Source organism: Balaenoptera acutorostrata, chromosome 13 (genome assembly GCF_949987535.1).
Source record: "Balaenoptera acutorostrata chromosome 13, mBalAcu1.1, whole genome shotgun sequence".
Taxonomy (NCBI): domain Eukaryota; kingdom Metazoa; phylum Chordata; class Mammalia; order Artiodactyla; family Balaenopteridae; genus Balaenoptera; species Balaenoptera acutorostrata.
The window spans coordinates 29,648,812-29,662,259 of NC_080076.1; the positions used below are offsets into that span (position 1 = coordinate 29,648,812).

At 44.1% G+C, this 13,448-nt stretch overlaps 1 protein-coding gene across 5 annotated transcripts in view; it reads right to left on the reverse strand.

Annotated features, from left to right (window-relative positions):
• The window catches only part of SETBP1 (SET binding protein 1), a 376,312-nt gene that overhangs the window by 103,150 nt on the left and 259,714 nt on the right, over positions 1 to 13,448 (reverse strand). For all 5 annotated transcript variants that reach the window (XM_057526551.1, XM_057526553.1, XM_057526552.1 and 2 more), the window contains exon 4: positions 6,533 to 9,992. In XM_057526551.1, coding sequence (XP_057382534.1) covers positions 6,533 to 9,992 — 3,460 coding nt within the window. The remainder of the gene's footprint in view (positions 1 to 6,532; positions 9,993 to 13,448) is intronic.

Consider the following 13,448-nt stretch of genomic DNA (forward strand, 5'->3'; position numbering starts at 1 on the left):
TCCAAAGACAGGTTGCTGGATTTCTGGTTCAACGTAGCAAAAGAGATGCTGTTTATTTGTTTGTTTGTTTTTTTCATTGCCAGAAAGTTATGGGTCACAACATTTAATTTGATTAATTCCAAAAGGAAACCTTAGGAGAAACTGTGGGAGGCTCGATAAAATAAGTATGTGCAATTGTTAAGACAGGAAAGGAAAAAAAAATGACTTCCATCAGAGCCCACAAAGATCACTTCCAGTCCCAAACATGGGTCCCCAGAGATAGCCTGGAAGCCAAATTATTGTCAAAGAGATGCTTACCTTTTACAACAGCTCACAGCAAAAGAAAACATATAGCTTAACATCTCTCCCACAATTCACCTTTCTGTTTTGTTTTTTTTTTTTCTTTTATTCTCTCTCTCTCTTCCTTTCCCTTTCCCCCTGCCTTATGTTACTCTTCCCAGTCTGAGCTCTTCTACCAATTAGATATGTATCATTGGATGAGTCACTTGAACTTCCTAAGCCCCAGTATGCTCAAACACCTAAGCAAAATGAGGTGTTTATATTACATTATTAAGATTCTTTTACTTCTGAGCATGAATATAAATGCAAGTTTGCTCTATCTGCTCCTATACAATTGGTCATATTAGTGCTCTAACTTATTTGTTTCTAAGGTAATGAACTGTGGTTTCAGCCTGCACAAAGAACAAGCTAATTTGCTGGTGGATCCTATGAGGTTCCATCTTTTGGAAAGGTGAGATCAAATGGCTAAGTGAAGTCACTTGAGCCAAAGATAAATTGGGTGTCACACAGATTAAGACACGGACCAGAGGAATCTGTTTTGAAACTTCACTGAACAGCTAATTAATTGGCCAACTTGGCCATAACTTCAGCGTTTTCTCTTTAACTGCACAATCTAGGGGTGTGTGTGTGTGTGTGTGTGTGTGTGTGTGTGTGTGTGTGTGTGTGTGTATTCAAATTCCATTGTATAAATTTGAGAATCCTAGACTATCATGTCTGGTCAGAACATTTATTATCCTCGTATCACTTGGGAAAACTGAGAGTCAAAAATATAAAGAGGTCTTTCAGCTGGTTAGCATAGGAGACAAGACTGGGGCAGGTACTCATAACCCTGCTAAACCACACAGCAACCATTAGCTAATTAATCTTTCACTTCCTCCTACAGGATGACCCAGAATTCAACTTGGATTAAGGTTAAACAGACCACACTTCACCAGCTTTCCATTTTCTACTCTTCCTTCTTTCCTGGTTTTAACTTTCTCCTCCCATGAGTCCTCTTCTCCCTTCTATTCCAGTTTTAGAAAACTTTCCTCACACATGTTTCTTTTGTATGGTTTTCATGACATTTTGTCCATGTGGTTAATTCCCTCATCTGAATGACTGCTTTGAGGAGACTTTTGTATTATTTTTGGCTTGGGCATCCATTTCCTGCCTGTGAGTGACAACAGAGACTGCCTCCCAAAATGCCCACAGTGCCATTAAGAGGAGCTGTCATAGGGTAAGATAGAGCCACAAGGAGAGGTGGAGTCAGCCAGGCTCAAGGGAATCCAGCTACATACATGGCAGGACTCTGATATCTGAGAGGTGAGCTAAGAATGAATTCTCAGCATCCATTAATCATGAGGAAAGTACTTGACATCGGGGACTCAGGATGGCAACCTTGACTAAGAATGGCATTGGACTAAGAGGTAACAGGTATAAACTTACACTTCTCACTGCTTCTCCAACATCTGATGGGAGCCTGGACAGCAGTGGTCAAAATGCCTGAAGTTCCTGGCATAATTTTAGGTCAAAGTATGCAAAGATTGTTTCCAAGAGGTTGGAACAGGAAGAACATCATTCACACTAGAGACCTCTTCCACCGCCTCATGAGAACTTGGCTCTGGGAGCATATAGCATCATTCTGACTATGTACTGTCACCCTTGTACAGGTTTGCTCTCTCGGAATCTGCTGCATGTCAGGGTGCATGAGATGGTGGTGCCTGGTGGGAGAGCAGCACAAATGAGGGCCAATAAGGCTTCTCCCAACTCTGAGAGTCTGTGGATTACACCTTCCCACTATTTATCCATTATTTGGCCCCAAGCAAGCATTTTTGTAAGTGAAGATTTACCAGATGGTGTGCATTTAGAAAATAGTCAAAAGAGTCACTGCCTTTTGAAACCAAAGAAGCAGTAGGACAGAAGGAGTAAAATACAGGAAAAAGGCAAGGAGTCTGTGTAATTTCTTAGATCTAGGTATGTTGTAAGGGGGCTAACAAGACAATGCATCCATCTGCTGGGGCAGGGGCATGGAGGATGGAGGATGAATGACTTTCCAAGCAGGAAAGAGGAAATGGAGTGTGCAACTGCTGCTATTGCTAAATGGGGTCTCTAATTCCTCTCTCCATAATGGTAATGACCTCCATTTATATGGTGCCTTTCATCAGTTCTGATCTGAGGGAGAGCTCAAAGTCCTCTTTTCACTCCACTCCTAAATTTGGTCCTCAACAGGGTAAAGAATGATATCTGTATTTATGCCATATCTATTTTGGAGAAGAGTAGCTCATGTGAAATTGGACATTAAGATGCTATGGAAATGAACCCAGAAGGGAGAAGGAAGAGGTAGAGGAAGAGAAGGTGTGGAAGGGAAGATGCTTATTTCTAATCATGACCTTCAGTACCATCCAGCTGAACAGACACCTCGACTCGGATACTCTGAAAGATCTTAATGCCTCCAGTAACCTCAGCTTCATCCCATCTGTCTCCCAGCTTTTAATGGGACTTGGAACTCTTTGGAGTGTATAATATTAAGGTGAATGCATTGGGTTCCAAGTGCTACTAAGGACATTTTTTTCCTGATGCTTTAGGGGTTCAGGAATAGAGGGGACATTTAGGATATAGGCAAGGAGAGGCCAAGGTTTGGAAGGAAAGGGAATGATAAGGAATCTGGTCTGTTCCAATAAGATATTCAACAAGATGTGTAGGCATAACTCATATAGACACAGAAGCCACTAACAATTAAGATTCATGAAAATGTTCAGAAAAAAAAAAGAAAAACCTCATACAACACAAAAATAAGCACAAAGCAGTGGCACAAATAACTCAGGGAACTGGATTTCAGTAAGGACAGAAGTGGAAACCCTGTCAACGTATATATCAATATTTCCAGGCTGATATTTAGAAAAGTTTAGGCCATAAGAAATCCTCCTTCATTGGTTGGGAACTGAATAAAGGGATGTCTTTTTGTCTTAATTACTCTCTTCTGCACTTATCACATAATCACTGTGCAGATGCCCTAGAGGAAAGCATGTAATCAGAGGATAGATGGGATTCTGAGAGGAAGGGTGGTGGTGGGATATAGGGACACTGGGCTGGGGACAAGGACCTGTGTTCTAGACTTGGCCTTAACTAATTGGGTGACATGCAGCTGAGTTGCAATGCAGTGGGCAAAGCCCTGGGTTTAGAATAAAAAGTGACAGCTTTCTGAACTTGGACAGGTCACTTGATCTCTGAGCCTCAGTGTCCTGATCCATAAAATGGGAATGAAAATATTTCTCTTCTAAGATTGCAGGAAGGATATTATAAGAAATACATGTGAAATGGCTTTAAGAATTGAAGGGCTTCCCTGTGGCAGAGTGGTTGAGAATCTGCCTGCCAATGCAGGGGACACGGGTTCGAGCCCTGGTCTGGGAAGATCCCACATGCCGCGGAGCAACTAGGCCTGTGAGCCACAACTACTGAGCCTGCGCGTCTGGAGCCTGTGCTCCGCAACAAGAGAGGCCCCGATAGTGAGAGGCCCGCGCACCGCGATGAAGAGTGGCCCCCGCTTGCCGCAACTAGAGAAAGTCCTCTCACAGAAACGAAGACCCAACACAGCCAAAAATAAATAAATAAATAAATAAATAAATAAATAAATTAAAAAAAAAAAAAAGAATTGAAACATGTCATACAGAAAAGGTCTGGCCCAACTCTTTGAGTTACAGATTGGCAGATAGTACCCCAGAGAGGTAGGATACCATGCCTAAGGTCATAACAGAGTTGGGTGCAGTACTCAATTCCTAGGCTGAATCCAGCTTTCTGTAGATGGCTGCAAAACAAGTAAGAAGCTGGGGAAGGGGAGGGAGAATTTTAAATGAAGTAACGACCACCTTGTGAATGCAAACACAAGGAATTTTGTATGGCTAGAGTGTGGCCGCCCTCAGAGACACAGTGACCGGATGAACCCCTAGCTGGCAAAATTCAACCAGGACCCAGCTGTAATACGGTCCAGACACGCAGACGTCCCAGTAAGACTGCTGAGAACCCTAATGGCAACAATGGCTGGTTTTAGCTTCTGAGACCTTGTTTCTCAGGTCTGTTAACTTACGATTCTTGCTTGTAGGTTCTCAGCAATAACATACCACCATTGTTTTCTAGCTAAACAATGCCAAGGAAATAGAAATAAGAATGCCCTCTGTCATGGATAGTTCTGGTTCTATGGATAAATTCCACCACACTGAAAGAGAAAGCAACAGTACTTCTCATGTGAAAGTTTAATCTTTTAGCAACTACTGTCTGGGTGGGCTTAATTTAGGCTTTGCACAAAAAACAAACACCTTCAACAAAGTCTGATGATCAGAAATGGGAAAACCCAGAAGAGCACATCCACTTGGGCAGACATGAAGTGTGGGCCATTTATCACCTTAGCAAGTGCAGGAAACATGACTGCTAATTGGTCTCTTCATTAACCAAGGAGACCATCTACCACGACAGCAACTCAAAGCTGGGGGTGATTTGGAGCAATATTTAAGTAGCTTCTAACTCATAATCGTATTTCTTTCTCCCTTCCTTCCTTCCTTCCTTCCTTCCTTCCTTCCTTCCTTCCTTCCTTCCTTTCTTGATAGATCTTTATTGAAGTACAATTGCTTCACAATACTGTGTTAGTTTCTGTTGTACACCAAAGTGAATCAGCCATATGCATACATATGTCCCCATATCCCCTCCCTCTTGACCCTCCCACCCACCCTCCCTATCCCAACCCTCTAGAAAGGAAACCATAAACAAGACAAAAAGACAACCTTCAGAATGGGAGAAAATATTTGCAAATTAAACAACAGACAAAAGATTAATCTCCAAAATATACAAACAGCTCATGGAGCTCAATATCAAAAAAATGAACAATCCAGTTAAAAAATTGGTGGAGGATCTAAATAGACATTTCACCAAGGAAGACATACAGATGGCCAAGAGGAACATGAAAAGATGCTCAACATCACTAATTATGAGAGAAATGCAGATCAAAACTACAATGAGGTATCACCTCAAGCCGGTCAGAATGGCCATTATCAAAACATATTTCTTTTCGAAATCTGCTGGCCTAGAAAATGTCTCTAAATCCTCATGAATAGACTGCCTTCACCTTCACTAATTATGGACTCCGCATGAAGGGAGAAGACAAACAAGGGATACACATCATAAACAGAGGTGAAATAGCGCACCCAAAGCTTATCAGGGGTGATCAGTCCTTTAAACCAGGCTTTGGCCAGAGGGTTTGTACTGTTTGGGGGTAGGGAGAGCACGAGGAATCCTTTTAGCTTCTGCAGCTCCTAAGAAAGGAGTTTCTACCTTTTTCTTAGTAAATAACTACTTTGTTCTACAGGAGTCTTTTATCATCTGTGTGATGTGTGGACATGGACAAAGGGATATTTATGCAGAAGTGTAAGGCTTCCATGGCAAGGAAAGTTTATGTGGGTGGGCAGGTTAGCAAGGAAATTCTCCCAGCAACTGACAAGGAATGAGCTCTTCCTAGTAGCCACCAGCACTTCAGTTTAGAGATTAGTGGGCAAATCCCATCCCCAGTGGATGTGCGAAGAGACACAGCGGTAGGTTCCAGCAGAGGCAGGAGGCTCACAGTGCCTTTCAGTCAGGTTCCCCCCACCCCCACCTTTATGCAGGGAAATGACAGGTCAGGGTTTCACTTTAGGGGTCTACTAAGAGCTGCTTATCAAATGCCAAAAAGAGGACAACATGGCTTTGGGCTGTGGCTTCCTTATCAGGTAGACTTCAAGATTCACTGGTCATCAGCTTCCAATGGCTCTCCTGTAGATGTATCAACCTAGGATGTGTGACATCTAGAGCTAGCATGTCAGGTAAATTAGATATTCATTCCCATCCAACTTTGACATTCTTGGGATCTTGTTGGTATTACTAGAGAGTTTTAGAGGTTTTATCCAACTAGCAAATTTACCATCAGATCAGATGAAGACTTAGGCATAGCGTCTTTAATTAAAAGCATAAAGGTAGTGGGTATGCTTGCAGTCTTGGCAGCTATTGGGGATGCCTCTGGGCCCACAGTTCTCAGGCAATGGCTCCAAGAAAGTAAAGACAGAAAATAACTGATTAAACAATGCATAAAATGTGCAGCAGACCCAAATTTGCAAGGAGACCTGTTTTCATTTGGTTTCTACCTCTCTGCAAACTAGTGAACACAACGTGCCAAAGACGGCGGACTGCTGAAGGGCAGGGCCCAGCAACCAAGTAACAAGACAGTCCAAGTTTGAAGAAAACTCGGCCTTACCTGGAGATAAGGAGGAGTCATAGGAACTTCTCTCCTTGCGGTTCATCTTGAAGGCTTGGATGTCCTTTTCCCTGTACGTCCCAAAGCCTTCATAGCTCCTCCTTTTACTCCCACTCACATCACTGTCCCACTTGTCGTTCGGAGGGTTCATCTCACTGAACACATCCAGGCTCTCTGGTCTTGCACTGCTGCCGTCCCCGCCATTGCCAGAGTACCGTTTTGTGCACGAGTCCACAGGCTCGCTGCTCAAGTCACCTTTGTCCTTGGCCTGCGTCCAATGCTGGGCATCAGAAAGTGACAGCGTAGACAGGGTGTCCACCTCAAAGTTGTTCTTGGACGCTTTGTGGCCGGCTTCACTGTGCTGGTGCTTCTGCTTCTCCTTATGCTTGTTTTTCTCACTCACAAGTGAGAGCTCTTTGTCTGCGCTGCTCAGCCGTTCGCTCAGGATGTGGCTGGAGAAGCCTGTGGCTTTGCCTGCAAAGAGACCACTCAGGTTGTCGTGGGTCCCCAGGAGCCGGTCTTCCTTGTGCTTATGCTTGTGTTTGTGTTTCCTCTTGTGGAGCCGACCACTGGACAGACCGGCACTGCCCACCTTGGGAGGATTCAGGGATGGTTGCCTGTCACCGAGGCCCATGCCCACGGGCCCCTGCAGGTGCACTCCATGCTTTGCTTTATGCTTAGCCGTACCAGACATCTTCACATGGGAGCTTGTGTGAAACTGAGGTGGTGGCACTGTTGGCCTCATGAATGGGGACGCTGCTCCGAGCGTGTGCGACAGGTACAGAGGAGCTGGGTACTGACTGTAATAACCAAGGTTCATCATAGGCATTGATGTGTAAGGCATTCCATAGGGTGCATAGTAACTTCCACTGGGAATAGGGTAGCTGAACCCTTGTAAAAAAGGCACCTTTGTCATGGTGTCATTGGTTTTTGCAGGCCTACCACGCTTCTTCTTTGACTTTAAGTCTGAAGTCCTACGAAGATAGAGCAACGGGTCATACTGGATATATGGCACCGGGTAATAGTGATCAAAATTAATCCGAAAAATGCTGGGATATGGATTCTCATGGTAAAAAGTATAACTCCGGTGAGAGATCCTGAACACTTGGAACTTGGTGATGAGCTCTTCCAGGTCTGCCAGAAACTGGAGATCATCACGGTTTTGCAGGCTTTTCCGTTTCCTCTTGTGCTTTGGCTTCTTGAGGCTTTCGTGGGCCAGAAAGTTGTCCACAATGAGATGCTTCTGCCGGTGGCCATGCCGGTTCTTTGTGCTGGTGTCAGATGGGATGGCCTCCGGGTTGTCCAGGGAGCAGAAATCAAAAGAGTACCTCCGTCGGGATTCGGAACTCTTCTCTGCTTGGTCAGACGTGCTGTTGTTGTCTGTCCCAATGCCACTGTCACTCGGGATCGTCTCCTCACTGTGGGACTCGCTCACAGGGGACAGTGTTATCTCCTTGAGTGACCCGATCTCGCAAAGGTGTGAAGGGGAGTTGGCCATCAGCCTGGGTGGAGACAGCTTCCAGGTCCCACTATGGATTCCCTTTTGGGTTTTGGTTGGAAGAGCACTGATGGGCTGGAGATTTGGCATAGTTTTCAACTCTGAAAAGTTGGTTTCAGTGCTGGCGGGGCTCAGGTTGCCATTGGACCCACCTAACTGTGTCGAAAGTGGGTGCATAGCTGCTGGTGAAGATGCCACAAGTGACTGAAAGTTGGAAGGCACGACGGGAACATCCGGCTGGCTAGAAACTGGCCTCGGGTGCTTGATGGCTGTTTTGGGTTCTTCGGATGGGGGTGGCAGCTCTGCCCTTGGCTTCCTGCCCCTCTTCTTGCCAATGTAGATGGTGCCCCTCTTACTGACATTTATCTGCTTGCCCAATTTGCTCTCGATTGCTGCTGCCCCAGGGCTGGTCTCTGGGGGAGCTTTGGCCTTCAGCGCAATGCTGCTGGAGCAGGACAAGATCTGGTTCAAGATATTTTTCCTTTTGAGTGTTTTCATCTTATTGATAGTTTTGATGGTCTTCTTATCCAACACCCCAAGCTTTCCAACTTTTTTGTGAAATTTCATCTCACTCATGGGTTTGTCCTCTCCTGGCACTAATTGGGCCAACTTAGCTAAACTACGTCGTCTCTTTCTTTTCTTGGTTCCGGGAAATTCCCGGCTGATGGGACTGACTGGACTGGTGGAAGTCCCCTCGTGAATCGTCTCAACCGTGAGCAAAGGCTGCTTCTTTGGTCGTCCCCGCTTCTTTTTTACCGGCGTGATCACAGTAAGACTGTCTGTGTTGGTGTACAGAGGGCTGGATGGGGTTATGGGGTAAGCAGATGGCGGTTCCACCATCAGTTTATCGGAGGTGGCCATGACTGCCTCCCGAAGGAGACTGGTGGGTTTTGGTTTGCTGCACGTCCACCTCCGTTTTGCAGCGAATTTGGGGTGCTGGATTTCTGGCAGCTTTCTTGGAGAGTGATCTGTGCATGTTGGAGGTGTCATGACCATGGGTGGCTTCCGCTGCTTAGATACACCTCCAGGGACAACTTTCTCAGCATTTCCACCAGTTTCAAGGCCAGCTGAGGGGGACTCATTCTCCATCATTTTACCCAATTTAGGGACACGGGGATCTTTCTTATTACCCTCGGGGTTGGAAAGTATCCTATTAACTACTTCGCTGCTCATAGTGATTCCAGAAGCCAGGGCTTTCTCTGGCATGATCTTTTCCACCACTGCTTTGATGGACTGTCTCTTTTTCCTCTTATGGCTGCTTGGATCTAGGCAGGGTGCCTTGATAGGGATCGTAATCCGGACATGGCTTGAGTCATTTTCAGGATTACTGACGGAACTCACATTCTGCCTGACTGGTGATGCCTCTTGGGCATTATCTGCAGAGTAGCCTTCCCTTTTCCCTTCTGTATTGTCAAATGCTTTCTGAGCATTCTTGACCCAGTCTAGGTCTGAGTTTGGTATGGTTTGACTTATCACATCTTTTTTACTGGACTTTTTCTTGCTGCCTATAGTAGTAGGTGGTTCTGGGGGCTCCTTTGCACCTCCTCCATCTTGATCTACCAAGGGCTGGAGCCCACTGCACTCAGCAGAGGTGCTGGGTGGAGCTGGTGAGCTGTGGTTGCTTGGAGATGGAACCACACCTCCCAAGAGCAGATCTTTGCTACTGTTGGACAACTGACTCCATGTGCTCCCTGCACTGCCTTTCTTACCCTGGGCCTTTGCAAAGGAAGCCAGGGGCTCAAGAGCTGGGATCTTGCTGGTGCTTGCAGTTTCTCTGCCAGACTCTGTACTGATGAAGCAATTCTGAGTGGCAGGTCCATTGTCAGAGTTGGTGGACCAGTCCACGTGGTTCTGGCTGCTGCTTTTTTGCTGGTGCTTTGGTTTTAAGGTGTCACCGGTGAAGTCCTGTGGGAGGCCTGGGTCATAATGGAGAGCTGAGTGTTTCTGTGGCCGCTCATAAGCCTAAGGGCGGGTGGAGTGGAGAAGGAGAGAGAGAGAAACAAAGATCAGCATGTTGAAGCTATTTAAAATTTAATGTCAAAAGGCTTAATTATTCAAAAGTTGGAAACAGACACCTTTAATTCCAGAATGCTTTGTGAAGGTTTTTTTCAATTTCTTTAGTAAAAATACATTGTGTTGATTTTGAACATTAATAAGGATGCTATAATCGCTGTCTTTCTCCCCCTAGATAACAGGAGCTTTAACCTATCTTGGTTTAATGCAATCTCAGAATAAGAACTGTTTAGAGTCAGGAGGGCCCCTAAAGGTCCCTCAGTCCAATGCTTCTATTTTCCAAATGAAGACGCTAAAACTTCAGCCATGGAGAGTCCTGCACAAGGTGGCAGAGTTCAGGAGAGCATCTGAACTTCCAGACTCCCTGCACTCGTTTCCCTAACTCCAGCTGCAGCTTATTTTTGCCCCAGCTTCTTCTCAAACACACATCTTTCCCTTTCATCTGCCTACTGCAGTTCATTTCTGTTTGGAGTTTATCCTGGAGTTCAGCATCTCTGCACTCAAACAAGCAACTCACTAGGAACCACTGCAACAAGGAGAAAAAGCACAAGTTGAGGAATTAAGGGGGGGAAGTTTGATGACTGCGTGGGGAAAAGTGGGCCAGTCAAGGGCATAGAGAAGAAATGAAAAGAAGGAAAGAAACATGGAAGAGCCCTCAAATCTCTGCCGACTCTAGGAGTGGTGCGTGTTTGGGAGTGAGCCCGCTAAGACATCCTTAAGCCCACATTAGGCCCTGACTACTCTCTTGAGAAAATGCGTGGATATTCTCAAAAGGAACCTTGAAAAAAGAAAAAAAGAAAAAAAAAAAAAAGGAAACAAGTCTCCTGGACAAATGTGCCAGGAAAAAAAAAATCATTATCATTCAAGATCACTCCATTGGACTTTGTCAGCTGTGTTTTTCCCTACATCGGCTCTACATGAATGTCTTCAGACTTTGCACCTTCCTTAGACTAACTCTTCGGCCAGCAAAGGCAGAACGTGTGCTAGAGACACAACATATCCAGCGTCTATAAACTCACAAAGGGAATGGATAGTGAACACACTGTTTTGAGATATTAAGCTATTTTTAATACAGATATGTTCACATTGTTCCAGATAGATTTTAAGCCAGGCTACCAGTACAAAGAAAGCAGTCTTTAAAGCTTATTATAAGTCCTGTTTTATACACAGAGGATGTATTTCCCTAAGATTTATTAAAGAAGGGAAAATATTAGTAAATTAAGAAAGCTTTGATAATATCCCAACTAAGAAGTATATGATGATGGCTTAGTGAATTTAGGAAGTTTTAACCTATAGTATGTATCTGTCTGTTTACCTGTCTGTGTATGTATGTATCATATGTGTCTAGCTAGCTGCCTAGCTAGCTAGCTATATATCTATCACCTATCTCTTCTCTGTCTTTTGTCATTGATGCCATAGGATTTATGCTTTATTAGAAAACATCTCTTATCGTCCCTGTTAAGAGTCAAAACGCAGATGGCAGAAAGAATTATGGGTAAAATTCAATATAGTAAAGCAACCAGGGTTTCATTCACACCAGTTCCTGGAATCCCTAGGGTTATTTTCTGCCTCCCTGATTTTGCGAAATCCTGTTTATACTTCCAATATTGAAGTGTATTTTTTAAGAATCATGAGAGAGCTTCCCCAAGCTAAGCCTGTTAAGTGCCCAGGAGAAAATTAAGAAAAAAAAGTATTTAATTTTTTCTTCATCTTGCAGTTTATAGTAGAGACACTGCCATCATCAACGTCTAGAGAACTAATCCTGACACTTGACTTTGGCCGCTAGGTATTACTGCTGTGGACATAGGCTCCATCTCATTTTTGGCAAAAATAGAGAAATCTTATTCATGGTATAAAATAGTAAATTCTACTTATCTTTTATGAGTCAGGGCTTTGTTAATTTGTTATTTGTGCTTTGGATTTTAGATGGCACTATGTGTATACTCACAGGATGACAGGCTAGAAGAGGGCTTGGAAACAAAATTTCCCACTTCTTTGGGTGACAAAATAATTGGTTGCTCACACTAGAACATTCTAGAGAGTTAGTGGTAGTACTTAATAAAAATTGTAGGACAAAAGTTTTAAGTTGTTTTGGACCTGGGCAAAACAGCACTCATAGCCACCCTCTCACCTCTACCCTTGTCATCAACCCCTCTCCACTTTTCCAGATCTGTATACTGAAGTACACAGAGGGGCTTCGTGGTAAAGCTGGAATCTTCACCCCTAATTCCCATCGGTTTTTCCCTATTGCTCCATCTTCTTATTCTTGGCAACTAGTAGAGTCCTTCATTAACTTTTCTTTATGTTCTAATCTCAGCTCAATCCTAGTGAGGCCCCCTACCTTATAGAAATACTCCTATTATAAGTTTTCATGAAACCATGTGTCTCATCTTTGTTGGACTTATCATAGTTTTAAATTTACGTTTGATTTTTGTACTAATTGAATTAATGCCTGTCTCCCTTTCTAGCCTGTATACACCATCACAGAGATACCAAGTACAGTGCCTGGCAAATCGTAGGCACTCAATAAACATTTATTGAATAAATGAAGGAACATCCGTTTTACTATGGGTATTCCATTTTGTCATTAGTGAGATTAATGACCTGTATATTGCAACATATTGTCTGCAGACACTGTTACCTCCTTCAGCCGAATTTCTTATGCCATTCCTTCTGCATGCACCACTGTCTCTCATGAAGACATCTGTCACAATCCTTGTAACGCAATGTGCCATTTATTCGTATACTTTTCTGTCTCCCCCTCCTGGACTGTAAGTACTTTGAGGTCAGAGACACTCATTTATCCTTTTATCTCCAGTATCTATTACAAAGCAAACCACCCAGAAAGTTCTCAATAAATGTTTGTTGAATGAACAAACAAAATAATATTTAAGATGCCTATTACCATGACAGAATATATGGCTGCACGCAAAAGACAATAAGCCACCAATCACTCATTTCATAATGGCTCATGATGAAACTGGAGGGCTCAGATGCATTACACGTTGACCAAAAGATCGTTCCCAAATACTTAAGGACTAAAGGCACTTGCAAGGTAACTCTCCTTCAGCCGCGATTTTTACTGTTAGTTCTTTCTCATCTCCCATTAATTGTTTCATTTTCCAATTAACTCTGCTTCTGGGGAAGCCCATGTGACTGTCAGGAGGGTGGATTTCACTCTGGCAATTGAAAGGTGGGGCCTGCTCACTTACACTAAGGGCAGACCAGCTGAAAGTAAGCAGTTAAGCATGCCTGGTTCCCAGTGCCTCCATCTGGACACTGCCTGATCCCATTGTTTCTACCATTTCAGCTGCAATTTGCCCTGCTGGGAGAGCTTGGCAATCAAAGGGCAGGGTGGACAAAAGGGAAACACAACAAAAGATCAGCAGTAATAGGGGGGAAATG